The sequence below is a fragment of the Rhinolophus hipposideros genome (genome assembly GCF_964194185.1).
Source record: "Rhinolophus hipposideros genome assembly, chromosome: 20".
Classification (NCBI taxonomy): domain Eukaryota; kingdom Metazoa; phylum Chordata; class Mammalia; order Chiroptera; family Rhinolophidae; genus Rhinolophus; species Rhinolophus hipposideros.
The window spans coordinates 6,099,964-6,121,692 of NC_138066.1; the positions used below are offsets into that span (position 1 = coordinate 6,099,964).

General features: G+C 42.9%; 1 protein-coding gene across 6 annotated transcripts in view; it reads right to left on the bottom strand.

Annotated features, from left to right (window-relative positions):
- ARHGAP44 (Rho GTPase activating protein 44) overlaps positions 1-20,741 on the bottom strand; it is a 170,696-nt gene extending 149,955 nt beyond the window's left edge. For all 6 annotated transcript variants that reach the window (XM_081027057.1, XM_081027058.1, XM_081027054.1 and 3 more), the window contains exon 1: positions 20,318-20,741. In XM_081027057.1, coding sequence (XP_080883183.1) covers positions 20,318-20,370 — 53 coding nt within the window. In that variant the 5' untranslated portion in view covers positions 20,371-20,741. The remainder of the gene's footprint in view (positions 1-20,317) is intronic.
- Positions 20,742-21,729: the final 988 nt, after the last annotated feature.

Consider the following 21,729-nt stretch of genomic DNA (forward strand, 5'->3'; position numbering starts at 1 on the left):
CCTAGGCTAGGAGCCTGTCCAGCACGTCAAGTTACCAAACAACATGAGATTAAATCAAATGCAAGAGAACACGATACATTCAAGTGGCGCAGTAAACACGGGACACAGGAGGCGACTGCCGGCTGTACGCAGGATACTTTCACATGGCTGGCAGCGCAGTACGTGTGCTTACACCAGCATCACCTCAGACACGTGAGTGACGCATTATGCTACAATGTGACGATGGCTATGAGCTCACTAGATGATCGGAATCTCTCAGCTCCAGCATAATCTCATGGGACCATCAACGTATATGCAGTCCGCCATCGACCGAAACGTCGTCGTTATGCAGCGCATGACTGTAGTAGCTTGTTTAAAAAGAGCAGAGACTTGCTCACGCAAACAATGAGAAATGCAGTCTCCCTCCCTCTCCTGTTCCCAAGCCACCAGGAGGCACCGTTGGCAATTCTGTCTATTCTTCCAGACGTGTTCTACGCAATTATCAGTGTGTTAACTATTTGGGTTCGGGAGCCTATTTACCTCCCATACACCTTTTAGAGAAACTGGATCAAATACCCTGCACAAGGTCTGCATCTCGTTCTTTTCACGTGTCAGTGTATCTTGGAGAAGGCTGCATATTGATGCATTTTTGACTCAGATAGTATTCCACCTAGGTGTCTCGTAATCCATTTCAGTTCATAATTTTTGAAGAATAAATTCTATACACACCCAAATTAATATCTTAGATTTGCATGCCCCCTTTGCCACAGTAAACTTTACTATATTAAATCTTCATTTATATTGTTCTGTCATCTCCATCTGTCAGAATCTCATGCTTCCTTCCACGGTCCAACTTAAATCACCTTTTGCTCCTTAAATCCTGGTTGACTCCTAAAGCCGAAAGTGATTGTTCTGTCCTCCCAATCAATTCTAACATTTCAGACTGCCTTGGGGCCTCAGGAAAAACCAGCCTCAAATATCTGCAATGTATTCACGTCGTCTTCTCGATACCAGAACATAAGCCCCTCGAGGACAAGATTGTCTGACTTATCTTTGTTTGCCTCATGATCCCTACCACTGAGCATGGCACAAAACTAGCAGAATAAATACTGTCTGTTGAATGAGAAATATGTGCTTCATGGGTGTTCTGGGTTGAATTGTGCCTGCCCCCCACAAAGATATGATGAAGTCCTAAGTACAGGAACTTGAGAATGTGACCTTAGTTGGAAACAGCGTTGTTGCGGATGCAATTAATTATGATGAGGTCATACTGGAGTAGGTGGACCCTTAATCCAATATGACTGGTGTTCTTATAATAAGAGAAGGGACACAGAGACAGACACACACAGGGAGAAGGACATGTGATGACAGAGGCAGAGATTGAAAGGATGTTTCTATAAACTAAGAAACACCAAGGATTATTGGCAACACCAAAAGCAAAGAGAAAGCTCTGACACTATTCTCTAATACCAACCAGATACCCTACAATTTGATTCCTTTCTGATACTAACCACCCAAAGTTAGCATAGACCTTACAAGTTAAGGACAAAGCATTTCACAAGACTGTCCCTACTTCAGATGCTACCCACAGGTTTGGGTGTCCCCAAGCCACCCATACTTCTGCCCATCTGGCTACAAATTCAGGGCTTTCCATAACTCACTCAGTTTCAATAATCATTAGAACTCCAGAACTCACTGAAAGCACTACACCTAGTTGATTATAGTTTTACGTGTATGTGTCTATATGAAGGTTACAACTTAGGAAGAACCGAATAAAAGAGATGCACAGGGCAAGATCTGGGTGTGATGGGGAGAGATACCACATTTCCATGACCTCTCATGAAACTGGAGTGCCTTCTCAGCCTTCCCGAAAGCTCTACTAAGCTTTGGTGTCCAGAGTTTTTATGTGGGGCTTCATTACGTAGGCATGATGGATGAAGTCATGGCCCACAGCACTGAACTCCATCTCTAGCTGCCCTCACCTCCCTGGATATTGGGCTGGCCCGAAGTTCTAACCCTTTAATCATGGGATTGGTCCTTCTGGTGACCAGCTCCCATCTTGAAGTTATCTAGGGACCCACCATTAGTCCCTCATTAGCATAACAAAGCACAACTATCACTCAAGAAAACCCAAAGAGTTTTGAAGCTGTGTGCCAGAAACTGAAGACGAGATGTTCTTTATTATATCACAGGAAGGTACAGATTCTCCCCTGGAGCCTTCAGAGAGAACATGGCCCTGTCCACACTTTGATTTTAGACTTCTAGCCTCTAGAACTGTCAGAGTATACTCTTCTGTTGTTTTAAGCCACCAAGTTTATGGCAATTTGTTACAGAAGTGGTAAGAAACTAACACAGTGGGTGGAGCAGGGCTTTTTCTTATGGGTAACAAATAAATCAAAATGGAAGCTACCGGTGTATTCCCTTTGTTTCCATACTATCTAGTATTTCCTAACACCCCTTCAGGCCATTCTTCGGCCCTCCTCTTTTCAGAACTCTCCCCATTTCAGTGCTTCAGTTTCACCACCTGTCCATGATTCCTAAGTCCATGATCTCCTAGACCTCTCCACAGCTCCAAATCCTTACCCAGCTACCTCCTGGACTTCTCCCCTTGCATATCTCACAGGTTCCTCCTCAGGCAAGTTCACCCTGGCATGACTGTCCAGCCTTTGCTCAAAGTCAAACTTCAGCAGTAGTTTTAGTTCCTGCTGCTCCCTCAAGTTCTACAAAGGGCCCCCGATCCAACACCTTAAATGTCTCCGGGACCTCCCCATGTCTCACCTCCTGGCCACAGATTTGATCCGAATGACCATCATCTCTCTTGGATTACCTAGCCAGTGTCCTACTCAACAGTATCATCTCCTAACTAGTCTCTCTGCACCCTGCTGGCTCCCCTCCATTCGGTTCTCCACTCTGCATCCACAATCATCATTCTAACACCCAAATTTGACCTTGCTATTCCCATTTAAAATAATAGCAGTATCTTATATTTACTGAGGGTTTATTCTGTCCCAGAAACTATTTTAAGTACTTTATGGGTATTAATTTAAAATATCATAGGGAAGAAATTATTAATAGCCCCATTTTGCAAATAAGACAACCAAGGCTTACAAAACCTAAGTGATTTTGCAACTCATAAGTGATGGAGGCAAGATATAAACCCATGGGATCTGACATTAGAACTGATGCTCATAACCCCAAAATGATTGGGAGAGGTCAATCATTTACCACTGTCCTTGGATAAAATCCAAATCTGCTGAACCGTGTCTTATACATAGGGTGAGCGTACAATTTGCCCAGGTTTTCACCTGCTGTCCCTGGCACTATTAATGATGTAATCACTTAGAAGTATCCTGGTTGGACAGTAAATTTGATGGTCATCATATTTATGAGCCTCACAATTGCTCCCAGTGATATTCCAAACATAGAGAACTTATTTTACTTCCTTGAAGGAGCCACACTCCACACCCCTTGGCATTCACACATGTCATTCCCACTTTCCTTAGCCTGCTAGCAATGCCTCACCTTTCAGGTCTCAAGACTTCCAAAGTCCACTCCAATCAAACTCAGTAATAGTCTCACAGTAACATGAACAACCTACCTATTACCAAACACATCACCTTTCATGGAAATGACTTGTTTAATTGCTTTCCTACTCACACTCACATTTCTAGCAGAGGACTTGGCACACAGTAGGTATGGCAGACCCAGATTCCCCTTCAGTAATGAAACACTTACTCCTCAGCTGTTAAGGAAGCAGCCAGATGTCCATTATCAGCTGTCCACCCTTTGGCACTGCTTTGGCTGAAGGTCATGCCATTTTTCAGGGGAAGCCCGATTCCAATGACTGACCAAGGTGGAGATATAAAGGCTCTGTCCCTGCTCCCCAATTCAGGACAACTCTGATGAGACACCCACATTGCAGGACCCAACACAGAATCAGCTGGGGCCTTCCTTCGTTGGAACATGACAGCTTAACTTCTCCCTCTGCCTAGACCTGCTTCCTTTCACTCCCTCCCACAGGTGCTGATGCTAAGAGAACTCCCTAATAAGCAGTCTGCATGTTATTCTCATTATCTACTTCCCAGGGACTCAAACTGTGACAGTAAGTCGTCAATAGATATGTGTTTAATGAATAACTTCTTTACTAGATAAGTTGTCCTGATTTACACATTCCTCTTAGCATATTTGACTATGCAATGGCATAGGTATGGCTTACAAATGGAGAATCACACGAATTGAATTAAAGACAATTTACTAGGCACTAATTTTAAAGCCATGTCATATTTTTTGTTAGTATAGTAAAATCTGGGAGATTATGAAGGCATGATTACAAGCCTACAGCTAAATATTTAGCACAGGAAACCTCAATGCAGAGGCAAATAAAAAAACCACTTCTGACCTGTTAGAGCAGCACAGATAGCCTCATCTCCACACCCTTGATCGGGACCTGCTTCTGCTGTTTGCAAAGCACTGTGGACAACGCAGTCCGGACACAACTCAAGGAGTCAGCCTTGAGCCCTGCCAACACACACAGCTTCCAGTCTAGTGAAAAACACTGAATGAACAGCAACTAGAAACCAAAGCAGGATGAAATAAGTGACATAAGAGAACAAGCAGAGAGCTATGAACACACAGAGGGAGAGGGAGAGACAGGAAAGGGTGACATCTGGATTGAACTCTGAGAATGAATTTGACAAACAGTTCTTGAGTCCCTTCTATATTCCAGACACTGTGATGGGGATCTACAGAGCACGAGATTACGAGAGAGAGATGTATGCAGAACTCTGTAACACAACACAGCAAGCTTTACAATATGAGCCAGTGTTCTGGGATACAGAAGAATGCTTCTGATAAACAGAAATGAGAGGCAACAGCTGGACGAAAGGAGAAAACACTGCCAAAGTCATACTTGAACTTAATAATATTCCCGATGATACATTCTACAAACTCCAGTGTGAGGACTGAGTGACCCATGGAAAACGGTCTCCACACTCAAAATGCTAGGTTCGCGTTACAGCAGATACTTGTTGACGTCCCCCCAGAATGCTTTCCTCTTTCTTCTTTCTAACAGAACTCTGATTTTGTTTAGGTATCCATCCCTCCTCTGTGAAGGTCTCCTGACTTAGAAGTAGCTTTCCTCACCCCAACTCCTAAAGGGTCTTGATGGCTCTAAACCAGCCATCATAATCCCACCTCGCCTGCCAATGGCAAGGTCAAAGATGCAGGCTGGCACTCACTCAGCCCACCACATCCCTTCCCTCCAACATATGGACTCTGATCCCGTGATTGGGACCATTTGGGCTGTTCCTCGTGTCTTAATCCATTTGAGCTGCTCTAACACAATACCTTACAAGTATTCAGGTGATTTATAAAAAACAGAAATTTATTTCTCACAGTTCTGGAGTCTGGGAAGCCCAAGATCAAGGTGTCAGCTGATCTGGAGAGGGCCTGCTTTCTGTTCATGATGGTGCCTTCTCTCTGTGTCCTCACACGGTGAAAGGGGGAGGCAAGCGAGCGTTCCAGGGCCACTTTTATAAGGCACTAATCCCATACATGAGGGTAATGTCCTCATGATCTAATGACCTCCCAGAGGCCCCATCTCCTAATTCTATCACCTTGGGGATTAGCATTTCAACATATGAATTGGTGGGGGGGGGGACACAAACATTCAGACCATAACACCCTGCCAAAACCCCTTTTTGGTTTTTAAACATGGCAGCTGTTGGTACCTGTATTGTGACCATGAAAGAAGCCAGTCTGAGGAAAAGCCAACACACAGATAAGGGCAAAACATAGGATAATGGAAAGAAAGATCACAAGGCACCTGAACTCTCCCTACCTTTGGACGACCTGTCATCTGAAGTAAAGTTTCTTTATTGTTTAAACCACTCTGAATTGACATCACGTACTATAATTAAGAGCATTCTTGGTGATACAAATGATCAACAGCTTTGTTTACTGCAGAACCTCTTAGAGCCTTAAATACAAAGATGGACTGTAAATTTCTAAGATGAGTCTATTGTATGCTGCATTCCCCACAGTCTTAGGATTATTTTCCCCACAGAGCAAAACTAGATAAAGAAGGAAAATGACATTCTTCTTTCCATGTATTCAAAAATATAGTCTGGCCTGCGTTGTAGGAAGTCAGAGAAGAGATTCAAGGCAAGAATGAAAATAAGGAGGACACTGTAATGGTCAAGGGTAGAAAGACAGACTCTATGTAAGAATCAGAAATGAAAAAGGAGCATAGATCAAATATAATTCATAGGAATTGACTGGATAGGTAGTGTTGAGAAATGACTTCTCTGAATACCAGGAATCACGTTCCCTACTTCACCGCTAAGTTCACAGATCCCTGGCAAACTGATCATGGTAGGGTCTTTGATGTCATTGATTAGAGTTTGGGCAGCACCTGGGTGTGTTGAATGGCCACCCTCTGGGCAAAAGCCTCTGGTTTTCCTTTTGGGAACTGCCTTTCCCCCACAGCAGTCTCTGTGAACATGCAATCCAGAGAGTTTCCTACTCTTCCATTGTCCCTAAGGGATGATTGGGTCACAAGACCCAAAATAAACCAGTTAGACTCTTTCTTCAGTGATGGAATCATCCAGTGACAGAAAACAATTGGGAAGCAACCCCTCTGAAGAGGCTGCCCTGTGGCTCTGCAGCAGGGCCACTACCTGGTCTCCTTTGATTTTTGGGAGCCCTCCCCATCCTTCTCAAATCTCTTTTTTTGCTTAGAGTAGCCAGACTCTACGTCTGCTGTTGCAAGCAGAGAACCCTAACTGGTCGTGGGAACCACTAGTCCTCAGTTTCAAATCATGCAGACCACGTTTCAAAATGTTATGTGTCTTTAACATCAGCAACCCTAAAAGGTTATTAGTATATCACCTCCTAATAGCAGACTATTTTATTCTCTAAAATGAGATCTGACATCATGTCCCTCCCAGAGCATGAGGACAAGATGTTTCCCATGTTTGAAACCGAGGCTCAAGAGAACTTCAAACACTTCTCTTTAGACCTTTCAGGGCCCCAAACTTAAAACATCATTGTAAGAAATTCCAGCTACATTTTACATTTGCTCCCTCTGTTTTGAGTCCTGGGAGGGTTTTTTGTTTGTTTTTTAATAAAGTACATGTTTAAAGAACTTGAAAAATTTTAAAAAGTACAAGCAGCAAGAATTCAAATTACTCATAATCCTACCCAGAGATAAACACCACATACTGAACCTTCCAGTCTTTCCTGATTTCCTTCCAGTCTTTGCTACGCATCAAAAAAAAAAAAAATACGGTACAATCTCAACTCTGTATGCACTTCTGTATCCTGTTTCCTGAAACATTTCTCTCAAGCCCTTAAATTTTTTTGAATGTTATAAAAACACTAAAATCATTACAACTGCACAGAGGTGCCAGAATTTACTTAATCATTCCACAAATACTGGACACTTAAAGTTTCCCACTTTTCTCCTACTGCGGAGTCATGAAAGTACAGCGATGCAGAACCTCAGTGTCAAAGCCGGCAGATCTGGGAGCGAACCTCCACTTCCCTTTCCAACCATGCAGCCAGCTCCAACAAGGCAGTCAGCTGCTCCGAGACGCATGCAAAAATGGGGGACCGATCAGGACCAACTCTGAGAGCTGCTGTGAGGATTACACAGGAATGTCTGTAAAGTACGGCACAAGTAAGTGTCTGTCACCAGACACACTCAACAATGACAGCTATAAAACTGAAGCGAGTTACATGTGTCTGCAATTGCAAAGGTGCACATAGAGACAGAGCTCAAAGTTCCACTTGCTTTTCATATTCTTTACTTTGTAAGGTCTCTGGTTAATCTGTTATGTAGGAGTCTTTAGGGGTTTTTGCAGATATAGAAACTGCTATCTTTCAACATGGGGCATAGAGCTAAAAAAAATACTTTCAAAGAGCACTCTCTCACCCTTTATGGAGAAACTGTAATAAGGAAACAAAGTGGAGAACTTTCTATTGGCAGAAATTTCCTTGTATGCTCTTTGCGGTTCAGGCTACATACAAGATACTCGATTACCTTAAATGAATGTGACATTGTTATTTTTATACAAGTCAAGAGCAGTGAATTAGCCTTCTAAAACCACCTAAGCCAAAGTAACCTGAGGGACCCTGAGGCTGCAGAGATCCACACTTAGGAAGAGCATTTGCCTGTGCCTGACCTACTTAGGGCACAGCTGAATCTGGCTCTGACCCTTTCTCTGTCTGCTACTTCCACAGCTACCATTCCCAATCTGTAAAATGGGCCTATAAATAGCACCCAATTCACACAGATGTTGCAATGAGTCAATAAAAGTAATACCTACAAAGGACATAGCTCAGTGCTTGGCCACAGGTGACACAGCGGTGGCATTTGTGGTTCTCCTCTTTCTGGGTCCGTGAAGGATTGCCTTTTCCTGCCCCATCTGAAGTGGGATATGGTCAGGTGATTTGATTCAGCCAATGAAATGTGAGCACAACAGACACACATCACTTGGAAGAAACCTTAGGAGCCAGTGTATGATTCATGTGATTCACCACATCCTCATTTACGGCCTGTGTCATCACAGAGGTACGTGTGGACCAGGTTCACTTGTGTCCTTGAAGGGCTACTTCCAGCCCACATCAGCCAGCGCTGTACGCCGCCAAGATTTTACGGGTTTTTGTTACTGCAGAATAACCTATACCATCTAAGTAATAACCATTAGTCGCAATGGATTTTAAATGAGTGAGGCCATCAGTATTATTGATATCTCAAGATGTTTGATGTTCATGACTAAACACAGAAAAACTGGGTTTGATGTGAGAAAACAAGACAAATGGGTATCAATTTCAAGCTATAATTATCACTACTTAGGAATAAATAAGGTTGAAATGAATACCTCATGTCAAAGAGGCTTTCAGCACAGCAAGGGAAAGTGGTAATAACTACAATTTATTGAGTATTTATTACTTCCCAGGGGTACACTAAGAATATTACATTATCTTATTTAATCATGGCAATAATTCCATAAAATGGGTGTCACTGAGGTGTGGCAGGATGAGAATTTCTGTTCTCTTCATTACTTCTCTCCCCACTGTAGGAAGGGCTTATTTAAAAAAAAATTATATATATATATATGTATATATATGTATATACATATATATATAATTATATAAATATACAATATAATATATAAATATACAGAACTATATAGAACTATATAGAAATATGTACATACATAGAGGGTGCCAAAAATGTATACATATTTTAAGAAAGGAAAAAACTACTAAAATTGTAATACTCAATATATACTGATAACAAAAAAAGAATACGAGTCACGTTTGACTTCTGCAATTACAAGAAGTGCTCAAAGTGGTTACCATCAGCGTCCAGACACTTCTGATTACGGCAAACTACTGTTTGAGCCATGCTGACCAAAGTGTCCACTTGCATACATTTTTGGCACCCCCAGAGTGTGTGTGTGTGTGTGTGTGTGTGTGTGTGTGTGCGCGCACACGTGTATATATGTATACATCTATGTGTGTATATATACATAGATGTATACACAATTATATACATATATATGAGTGAAGATATGACAATTAAGTTCGTGAACTTGCCACAGTGTGCTTACATTGGCAGCACCGTACAAACAGCTCAGTAAGATTTCATAACCTTGGTATATCAGTGTCTCCCAGCAGTGTTCGTGTCAATGTGTGGCGGTGTCTTGCTGAGTGGCGTTCATTATTGTTGTTGCATGTTTTTGTGTCCCGTCGCAAGACTGTCTGAGCTTGAATTAGAGCAATGAACAAACACTAAATTTCTTGTTAAACTTGGCAAGAGTGGAAGTGAAATCAGGGACATGTTAGTCCACGTTTATGGGAATAATGCCATGAAGAAACGGCGGTGTACAAATGGATTACACGTTTTTCTGAGGGGAGAGAATATATCACTGATGAAGAGAGGTCAGGGTAGCCAGTAACGAGCAGAACTGATGAAATTATTGCAAAAATTTGTCTCACTGTGCGTCAAAATCGTCGGCTGACTGTGAGAAGCATAGCAGACCAAGTAAACATTGATAGAGAAACAGGAAAATCTTAACCGAAAATCTTGGCATGAGAAAAGTGTGTACAAAAATGGTCCCGAAGGAGCTCACAAATGAACAAAAGCAAAGGAGAGTCAAAGTTTGCCAAGACCTTTTGGAGAGGCAAGACGATGTTTTGGGCTGTGTTATCACTGGTGATGAAACATGGGTGTACCAATATGACCCAGAAACAAAGTGTCAAAGTGCACAACGGAAGTCAGCCGATTCTTCACGACCAATAGTTCCATCAGTCCAAATCAAGAGTCAAAACGATGTTGCTAACCTTTTTTGATATCAGAGGGATAATTCATTATGAATTTCTGCCAACTGGACAGACAGTTAACCAAGTTTACTATTTGGAAATGCTGAAAAGGCTGCATGAAAAAGACAAAAACAACCTAACTTTTCACTAGCAACTCATGGCTCTTGCATCACGACAATGCACCAGCTCACATGGCTCTGTCTATGAAGGAGTTTTTAGCCAATAAGCAAATAACTGTATTGGAACACCCTCCCTACTCACCTGATCTCACCCCCAATGTCTTCTTTCTTTACCTGAAGATAAAGGAAATATTGAAAGGAAGACATTCTGATGACATTCAGGACATCAAGGGTAATACAACAGCTCTGATGGCCATTCCCGAAAAAGAATTCCAAAATTGCTTTGAAGGGTAGACTAGGCGCTGGCATCGGTGCATAGCTTCCCAAGGGGAGTACTTTGAAGGTGACCATAGTGATATTCAGCAATGAGGGATACAGCACTTTTTCTAGAATGAGTTTGTGAACTTAACTGTCACACCTCATGTGTGTGCGTGTGTGTGTGTGTGTGTGTGTGTGTAACTAATTTTGACATGACAAGCAGTGTATATCAGCAGGAGAAAGGTTTATTATCCTAAAGATGCTCCCCTCTGAAGGATCTATGAAAATCTATAGTCACCCTCCCATGATGGAGACAAAGAATGACCTCATAGCTGCACAATGAAGAAGAGGGCAGGGTGGAGGGGACTGTAGTGAGCAGGAGTGCAAGAAAGATTTCAAAGACAGTCAGTGGGAGATGAGAGAGAGAACATTCCTAGTTACTCTCCTAGAGAGGTGCCCCATCCCCATCTCCAGTCAGATCCAGGGGAGCTTTGTGACTAGTTCTAGCCAATGAAATGTGAACAGAGGAGACGTTTGTAAATTCCATCCTCAGGCAGTTAAGAGCCAATATGACATCTCTACATTCTCTCTTCATCTTCAGTAGTGACTGGAAGCCATATATTGAGATTGGGAAGGGAGTAAATGTGGATGTAGGTGTGAGTAGATGTGGGATTGAATCCATGGAGGAGAGCTGCCTTTGGGAGTCCTGATTCACTTCACATTTCACATGAGTTTAAAATAAACTTTTGCTATGTTAAGCCACTGAGGCTCCAGAGCTCATGGGTTACCATTGCAGAGACTAACCTATCCCAACTAACACAACATAGAAGACTAAAGACTAGGAAGATAATAAAATAAGTCCAAGGAAATCAGGAGGAATTAATATTTTTAATTAATAATTTAAAAAGAAGAATTTACTACAAATAGAAAAAGAGTACACTGATCAAGAGCTAATGAGGAAAAAAATATAGTTTACACCTAAGAGCTGATTCTACAAGATGTGGGGAAGAAAACCCTCTGGCAAAGCTAGTTATGGTGTATAAAGAGAGAGAAATGCAAATTAGGATGATAAAAGAGCTACGACTATATACTTAAAATAGATTCTATTACATTTTAAAATCATAATAAAATCAATGTATTTTTAAAATAAAATATGTTACTTAAATGACTCAGGAAAAGATAGAAAATATAAATAGTCTAGTAACTATTAAGAAATTGGGAAAACGGTTGAAATCACCTCCAAAAAATCACTTCTTGAAAATTTGCTTCCAACCTTCAAAGAACTACCTCACGATTGCATAGGAAAAGTAGGAAGTGGACAACTAATTTTACACTGTTATCAAAACAGGTATAGCAAAAGAAAAAAATTTAGATGCTCTCATTTATGAATACTGAACGCCAAAATCCTAAATAAAACACCAATAAGTTAAATTTAGCAGAATATTTAAAAAAAAACATACTCAAGTAAGAATGATTGCAGGAAAACAAGTAGAGCTCAACATTAGAAAATCTACTGAGGTTCAAGAATCTAAAACACAAAATCTTCATGGGTTAGAACTCTACATTGGTGTACGCTCAGCACAGAAAACATTGCCTGGAACATAGTCAGTGCTCAATAAATATTTGTGGCACAAATTATTGAGTGAATATATTAATAAATAAAAGGAGAAAAACAAAATTATATTTAAAGACCATGGTAATATAATTAAATTTAACTTTGGCACCAAAGAAAAACTCAAAGTAAAATAATAAACTTATGCAAAATGTAACATGATTAAAAAACAAAATCTCTCCAATTATCATGCATTTCCCTGGAGAATAATAAGAGACATGGATGCCCACATATTTTAACATGGTTCTACGAGTCCTAGACAATGCAATTAGTCAATAACATAAAATAAATATAAATACTGAAGAGGAAGAAGCAACATTATTTGTAGAAAATGTGATTGTCTACCTGGAAAATACAATAGATTCAACTTCTCAAAAAGTACTTAAAAGTAATGAAATAGCTTAGGAAGACAGTGGTTAATATAATTATATAAAAGTCAATAACTTTCCTATATCCCAGCAATAAAGAATAAGAAAATATAACTTCACAAAAGATTCCGATCATTAAGGCTACAGTAATGACAATAACAAATTACCTAAAAACAAAAACAAAATTATGCAAGACCCAAATGGATAAAAACCACTTTATAGGATCATAAACAGACTTGAGTAAATATACCCTATTGCCAGAGGGGAAGAATTCTCATTACACTCAATATTGTAAAAGTGTCCATTTTCCCCATCTTAATATATAGATTAAAAAAATAAAATACTGAGGAAGAATACACAAATGAGAATAGCCAAGAAAAATATAATCAATTCTCTATGATAAGGGAGCAATTTGTACATTAGCTGTGGGTAAGGCACAGCAAGGCAGCAAGATCCTTCGGCAAATTTGGTGAGCTCTACTTGCCAAGGAAAAGAGTTGCCCTGGAGGATGCTGAGATGAGGGGCCCAGACTGACTCTATGCTCCTCCCACCCAAAGCAGGGACAGAACAATCTACAACTGCTCACCTGGGCAGCTGAGCCCACCTCAAATTCCTGCCAGAACTGACAGGCAGATCAGAGAACAAACTAGAAATCCTCAAAATAGATACAAATAGATGAAATCTTTTAGTACGTGATAATGACATTTGAATACAGTGGGCTTGAATTAATACATCATTCAAGTTGATAATAACATGTTTGATTTTAAAAACTCTACATGTGACATCTAATTCATACCATACACCAAAATCAATAACATGAAACATTTGATCGTAAAATGAAATTATATAAATTGTAATGAAATATATGAATATTTATGTAATCTCGGGCTGGGAACCATAACTTGATAGACTAAAGATCACAAAATATGAAAAAAAGACAAAACAAAATATAAAAGGCAAAAAAATCTATGGGGAGTTGTATGTGGCATGTAACAAAGCACATATATGCTTATTAAAAAATACCTCAAATCAATAAGAAAAGTTATAAACATGACTTTAGAAAAGTGGGGCAAAGACATATGCAGGCAACAAATATTCAACATATTCAGAAAAAGCAACAAATGTCCAGTAAATATTAAAAATGCTCAATCACACTAGAAATTGAAAGAGGAGAAAGGAGAGGTTTTTATTTTCATTCATGTGATTAACAAAGTTTTAATATTAGTTGCTGATAGAGTTGGGGAGAATAAACTGACAATTCTACTGAGGATAAAGCTATAATAAGTGTGTCTGTATATATAAAATATACACTCACACAGTCTTAAAAACTCACATACTTTACCCAGCAATTCCACTTCTAACTTCATCCTAGGAAAGCAAACCAGTGAGAAATATTTGCTATATGATTAGAAAAAGGAAATCGGTTGACTATAATGGGATATTACATAACCTCAAAAAATTATGCTGTAGAGGTATAGTTATGGACATGGGATGATAGTCAAGATATAACATAGAGGGGGAAAAAGCACGCTGCAAATAATATACACGGTATGATCTCTAGCTCTTTTTAAAGAACATATAACACCTATTGAAAACTCAGAAGACTATATCCAAAATACGAACTGTAGTCTCTAGGTAATGAGATTATTGGTGATTTTTTTTCCTTTTTGTCCACCCATAAGTTTATAACTTTTCTACAATAAACAAATATCACTTATGTAACCAAAAAGAAAGTTAAAAAAAGGAAATTCAATTCTGTGGGAAAATAAACGTTTATCCTAAAAATAAACTCTAAAGTTGGAAAACGAAGGCAAAAACATCTGCTTCCTGGACAAAAAGGATAGTTTTAAATTGCTAGACCGGCACTGGTTTCTCGAAGGCCGTGGGGTTCCAGGTGCCCACTTACTTGGATGTCCTGCACCCAAAGGCAGAGCCCTAACTATCCTTCTCTCTCCCCTCAACCTTCTGTGTGGCCTACAACTAACTCAACAGAGCTGACGCATAATTATATTATTTGCTGTTGTTATCAATATAGCATTTGAAATACCCTGTTCTTGTTGATTAATAAAAGAGATGCTTACTAATCCCCTCTAAAAGGTACATTCATAAATTAAATTACTGTTTTACTCACATGGCTACCGATTCACTTTTTCTAGAGGGAAAAATCGGTGTGGGGTGCGGGGGGGGGGGGGGGGGGGCTTGATCACCCATCCTAAAAGAATATGAAATGATGTTAATTGATACATTTCTTTGGTGAAGGCCAAATGGGAGGGGAATTCATTAATTGCCTTTGAAGAGAATGGCTCCCTCACAATGACTTGCAGGTCTGGGATATCCTGCAGGAAATCCAGGCAGCCTCAGGCTGACCGCGGAGTGCAGCCCAGCAGCAAGCTGGAAGCCGGCAGCTCTGCCCAATAAGGAGCTTAGACGATAGGAGCAAGGAACATTCTTCCCAGATTTGTAGCCCATTCATCAGTTGGTGGGTACATTCTGTTATCTCTCACATATATACACTACAGCAGGTGGCAAGGCATGGCTTCCATAAAACTCCAATGAAAAACTCCACTCTGAGACCTAATAAATATGCACAGCGCTCCTTGGGGGGCTGGTTTGGGTCTGCCTGGCCCAGCTGAGTTAACAGGAAGACGCAGCAGGGCCTGTGTTGGTCTGAAGGCCTAAGGCACATTCAGGGAGCTAATAGATGGGAACGAAGCAGTCCGATGACTAACGTGGAACTGGTTCTGACTTTTCCCTGATAGGCTACAGCCTGGGTCATGGCTCCTAGGAGGCCTGCTGATGGGCAGGGCAGTGTCTCAGAGAAACCTTCAAGGAAAAGATCCTCACTGGTTTCAGCTGCTTTGACCTGAAAAAAAATGCCTGCAGCACCAGCCCTCCTAGTGGCTGCGGCATCCTCAGCATCTATTTCCGTCCCAGTGGCCAATGCCTGGACCCTGCGGTTGCGTCCTGAGCTGCAAAGCAGCAATGATGCTCACCTAAGCTGTGAACTGGAAAGCAAGCCCACTTGCATGCAGTGTTGCATGCTGAGCAGTCTAGGAATGGAAAACAGGCTCTGCAGACAAAACTTTGTCTTCCATTCCCCAACTCAGTGTTTTAAAACTAAAGAATCCAACCCAGCAGTCCTGCTCCCCCTCCTACACTTCCATAGCTCCTCGCCTACTCTCAGACACCTTAAACATCCATTTTTGCACAAGAGCAGAGTCCATTTACAGCCATCACTGGGCAGTGGCCATTTGAATCAGTTTCTAAACAGCCCTTGAAACTTAGGAAGCCAACGTTTTTAGAGGATTGAATGGGTAAGCAGAAGAGGAAATGACAGTGAACTTTTCAAGGACTGGTTGAGCACTTGGTGTAAGCCACATTCCCTTTAACATCATAACAGCCCTCTGTGGTGGGGGCTGCTGTGACCTCTTTTGTGCAGACTGAAAAAAATATCTTCCTCACCCGATCAAGGTGCCAATTATACCTCCATTTTCTCTTTCACTTAGCCGGTCTCTAAATTCCAGCTCAGGGCTTTAGTCCACCCAACACAAACCAAATGCCACTTCCAAGAAACACACTCTATGACTTTCAGGGTGCTTCTCACCCCAGCAACCAACAGACTCTCTTGAAGGAAAAAATGGCATCATAAGTCATGCAAGAACTAATTTCTCCCTTAGATCTTGCTCTATCCTTCCAAAGCCCAGCACTGAAGCTGTGCCTCACTCCTCTGAATCCTGATTCCCACCAAAAATGAAAGAGACAGTGTGAGGAGCTTCTCCTATCTTTGAACTACTTCGCACTACTTCCCTATCGATGATACATGGATCTTTTGCTCACTCATTCATTCAGTTGCCCATGAATTGCCCCCTGCCCACAAGAAGCTTAAAGTCTAGTGGGAAAGACAAATAATAAAAGACAAAAATTACAATACAATATAACCATAGCATGCCTTTAGAATACAGATTCCAAAAGAATTCTTGGAATCTCTTACTCTGCACTGCAATATTCCCTAAAGCAGAGCAGTGCCTGGCACACAGCAAGTACCCAGTAAATATTTACTGAATAAATGAATGAATGAATGAATGAATGAATAGTGCATGCCACAGTGCATACAACCCAATAACAGTCACAACATGTGCCCAAAGGTACTCGTAGCTACTGTTTATTAAGCATTTCCCAGTGCTGACCCTGTGTTCAGCACTTTTCAGGGGTAATCTCATATTGGCATTGCCACATTACCACAGTGCAATCCTTATTATTCCCATTGTGCAGATGAGGAAACAGATGTGCAGAGAGTTAAGCTCAAGATCCTATAGTCCGTAAGCAACAAACCCGATCTGTCTCACTCGAAAGCCTGTGCTGCTCTGAACCATTAGGCACACAGTGGCCCCATCTCCAAGGGCCAGGGAATGCTTCCCAAGGGATGGAATGAAGCGAAGGGACAGAGGGGAAGGAACATATGCAAACACTGGAGAAGCAGACGAAGGAGGAGATGAAACTTTCCCAATTAAATGGAATGGATTTTTATAAACTCTTTTCACAGTTGCTGACAATTTCTCTACTCAGATCAAGGGTTCATCAAGGGAAAACACTAGAAACTCCGTAGAGTACGTTCGAGCATGGCAATTCCTACATTATTAAAGTGACTGAATCCATTCCGAGCAGTTTTACTCGTATATTCAGAACTCCAGAACCTGCAACTTGTGGGAGGCGAGCGGGGAGAGGAGCTGTGAGTAGGAGCAACCCTCAAACCCATCTCCCTCTTCCATCAGAGAGGAAAGTCCTCACGTCAAAGACACGAAAGGACAAGAACCCAGTGGCTTGCTGAAGCAACTCCATAAAGCGATCTACCAATTCCACACCTAAATTCCAAACTTCCAATCCTGTTGCTTCTACTGATTCAGAAATTAAGAAGCAATGTTAGGATCATGCCTCACTACAGTCTCAATAAGATAAAGTAAATGGTGCCACTTTCGTTTACCCAAGTGAACCCTACAGTAAACTATTTTAATCTTGTCAATGAACATGAATTGAGCTCCGATTGTCTAAGGCATTGTGATATACACACACACACACACACACACACACACACAGATATACACACACACTGAGCACACAACGGTGATCAACGCATTCTATTGGGGATAGACAGACAAGAAAACAAAAAAATGAAAAAAATAAGAGCATTTCAAAGAGAGATTAGTGACGCAACAAAAATGAACAGGACAATGGTCTAGAGAGTGAATGGGGAAGGAGAACCTCTCAGAGGCCTTTGAGCTAAGACCTGAGTGATGAGGAAGAGGCACATGTGAAGAGCACACGCTCAGCCAGACAGGGAAAGAGGGAAAACAGCAAGAATAAAGCCCCCAGATGGAAATGAGTTTCGTGTGCTTGGGCCAGGGAAGGCCACTGTGGCTGGAGCACAGTGAAGGAGGAGCAGGTGGAACAGAATGAGTATGGAAAGACAAAGAGGGTGATGTCAGGCACTGTCTTGTAGGCCATTGGAAAGATCTGGGACAGTAAGTGTGATTAATGAGATGCCGTTGGAGGCTTTTAACCGCCAAAGTGACATGAACTGATTTTTGCTCTAAAAGATTCACTCTGAATGTCATTAAAATGGAAACATATCAGTGACACACAATAGTGAACTGGCCATCACTTTACCTGGTGCATGACACAACGGATGCCATCTCATAAAGAGACAGAATTCATCCACAAGCCAGCATCCACCAGAGTTCCAAAAAACAAGTGGAAGGGACCTCTTGGTGACAGGTTGCTTGAACTTCCAAGAATAAGACCACATATTCTGAAACCCAATTTCCTCTCTCTCTTTGTTATTCCCTCCACAGATGAGGGTGAAAAACAAGGTTTTGTGTTCCAGGCTCACAAATCTTACCACTTCTAAACAATTTCTGAAAAGGGACAGAAGAATTGTGTTTTGGGGGCTAGGGAGGAAGCATAAACACATTGCAACATTTTGATTCAAGCACTGAACTGAAACCCCAAGACCAAGGGAAACGAGCAATCCAAGTCTCTAGTCAGGGGCCTTCTGATGACTGGGTTGGTCTGACCTGATGACTGATGCCAGTCTGCAGGGTAATGAAGAAGTCAAGACCTCAATACAGGTCAGCTTGACTGTCATCCACTAAACACCAATACAGGAAAACACTATTCCAGCAACCAATATATCAAAAGACAGCCCACATGAGGCTATATCTGTGGCAAGACCATGCCAGAAACCTGGGCTAATCTGACTCTGCTATTCATAAATTCTCCCTCATGTTACAGCACATGTGTTTGGGAAAGGAAAATGAATCCAAGTCAATTTTAGACATTGTTACTTGGAAGCCATCTGGAGTCCCTGGAAGCATAAGAAGCCACTGCACGCCCTGCCCTCAAATGCCCACTGTAATTAGGGCAGTATGCTTACATGGGAGTTCAGTGTCCCCTACTCCCCAGGGATATCCCCACCCCCACCCTACCAGATGCCAGCTAAGGCTCCACTTCCCACCCAAGAAAGGTATTTGGTTTCTCAGTAAACCTAATGGAGAGCCCTGGAGGTGTTGAGCTTGCACTTGAATTGCACCCAAGGCTGGGTTCTCTGCTTTCCACTGGCTTTAGAACTGCACACCTGAATTCCTTTGCCAAAGCAGCAATGGAAATCCCTCCCTAGGAGCAGAAGTTCCATGAAAAATCCCTTCTACCTAACAATCCTGTGTTCAGAGTATGTCTAGCTTTGGAAGAGACCCACCAGAATCCTTATGTAACGTTAATAGATTTTAGCATGCTGCAGAGCCGCTCCTGGAGACAGTAGCCCAGATGTAGCCCATTTTTACTGTGATGACAGGGGGCTGGTCTTGTAGCTTCCTAGGGCCTGGCTCTTTGTGACTGTGGGGGCTCTGTCCTCCTCCCCTACCTGGCTGTGATCCTCTGCTTATCTCATCTTCCTGAGGAGTTGGGCCTCCCTTTCTGCAGCCTCTCTCCCTCCACTGAAAACAGTCTTAGGACCCAGGCGACAGCAGCGCCATTCCTGCCCTGCCCCCATCCCCCCCACCCCTTCGGGTCCTCTCTCCACCACCTAACGCCTTAACGAACCCAGCCAGGAAAGAGATACAGAATCCAGTACAGTCACAGTCCCAGAAAACAAACACGGCAGGAGGGAGGCTCGGCTCCGCCAAGCCGACCAGGCCCAACACTTGCCCTGGACCCCTGAGAAGCCCTGAACTCGGCGAAGGGGAGGACTCTTCGGAGAGCGACTGCGGTTCAGCTGCCTCCGGCGCAATCGGAGCAAACACCTGTTTCCAGGAAGCGACGCCAGCAAAGGGAGAAGGGAGTCCCGGGGAAAGGCAGGGAGGACGAGGTGAAGGGGCAGCTGGGGACGCAGGTGAAGGATGCGTCACACTCTGCGCTTGGCAACCGGAGCCCGGTAGCGGCAGGCAGCGCACGAGAAAGGCTCCGAGGTCTGGGAAGTTCCTAGAGGAGGGGTCGCGCCTGCGAGCGGCGCCCCGAGGGGACCAGCCAGCGCAGGGAAAGCGACGGCGGGGAGAGAGGGAAGGGAGACGGGAGGCCGGGCGGGCTCCATCACCTGCGCGCCCGGGCGAAGGCTGCCTCGCAGGCGCGCACCGGCCCGCGGCTGCCAGCGGGTGACCTACCTGCCCACCGTCTGGTTGGCCAGCTGGCGCATGCGATTGAACTGCTTCTTCATCTTGGCCCCGCTGCCGCGCTAGCCCGGGAGCTGGGGAAGGACGGAGCAGCCCGGAGCCCGCCGCAGGGTTACATGGCTCCCGCGTGGAGCCTCCCGGGCGACGGCAGCGGCAATGCGGAGCCTCGGGGAGCCTTGTGGCCCGCGCGCGGCTCCTTCCCGAGGGCACCACCGCCTACTCCTCCTCCCGCCGCGGCGCCCGCTGCCGCATCCTCCTCACGCGCTGCGCCGCACCTTCATAGTAACGCCTGGGGTAGCCTTCAGCGCCGGCCAGGTCCGCCCAGGATGTTCGCCCCCAGCCCCAGTCCCGTGCGGGGACCCGGGAGTCTCCGCAGGCTGGCTGGCTGGCCGGGTGGTCGCCGCTGCGCCTGTGCGGAGGGCGCCGTGCATTCTGGGACTTGTAGTTTCGCATCCCGGCGCCCACCTTTCCTCTGTCCAAAGTTTGCAAGTACCGTGGGGTGCGGAGGTGGGAGAAAACGGAGTCGCAACGTCTTTGCATTTTAGCATTCTACGAGGGGAAATGTTTTTCTCCTTTAAAAATAGCAAAATGGAACCAAGAATACAACAGCAAATAAAGAAAGTGAGCATCTGTCTTTCGCTGTATTTTAAGTGAATGTGAGGCATTGCTGTTTTGGATTCACAGCAGGAAGATTTAGGCTGGAAGGTACGTCACTCATAAAATTGCATACGGTCACCTGACTAATGTGAAGGTGCGGGGTTAATCTTGGGGCACAGGGGTTGACGGTCAGATTTTGAACCAGGCAGAGCATGCATCCCAGAAGCTTGAGTCTTAATTTTCACCAAACCCAATAGGTAACCTGAAGCCAAATAGAAGGATAAGATAGTGGCCTCGCACTCTCATTATATATGGGCTCAATGTGACTGGGACAACTTTCTTGAATGGCTTAAATTCCAGTCTTATAGCTACGTAATCACATCTTCCTTCTACCCCAGGAGACCAAGGAACATCAACTGTGGCCGGCCTGGAGTATCTTACACAGCAATATCCCATTGGTATCAGTTGGCTTTTTGAAAAGGGATTGTAATTTTCTGCAGGCTCTGTCTTTAGGAAAAAACAGGTGACTGAAGTTATGTTTTATCATTATCAAGTAAGAGTAGTATTGTTGGGTGGTAGAGGCTTTGGATCAAACAGATATGAGTTCATATATTAGAATTCCAAATACCAATTCTATAATCTTAGGGAAAAAAGAATATCCTCTCTGTGCCTCAGTTTCCTTATCTCTGACAGAGAAATAATACTGTCCAATAGATAGCAGATAGATAACTATTTGTTAAATTATCAATAATCAAGTAACAAATTTTTATGTAGCACATTATGTCATATTCATTTACTACAAATAA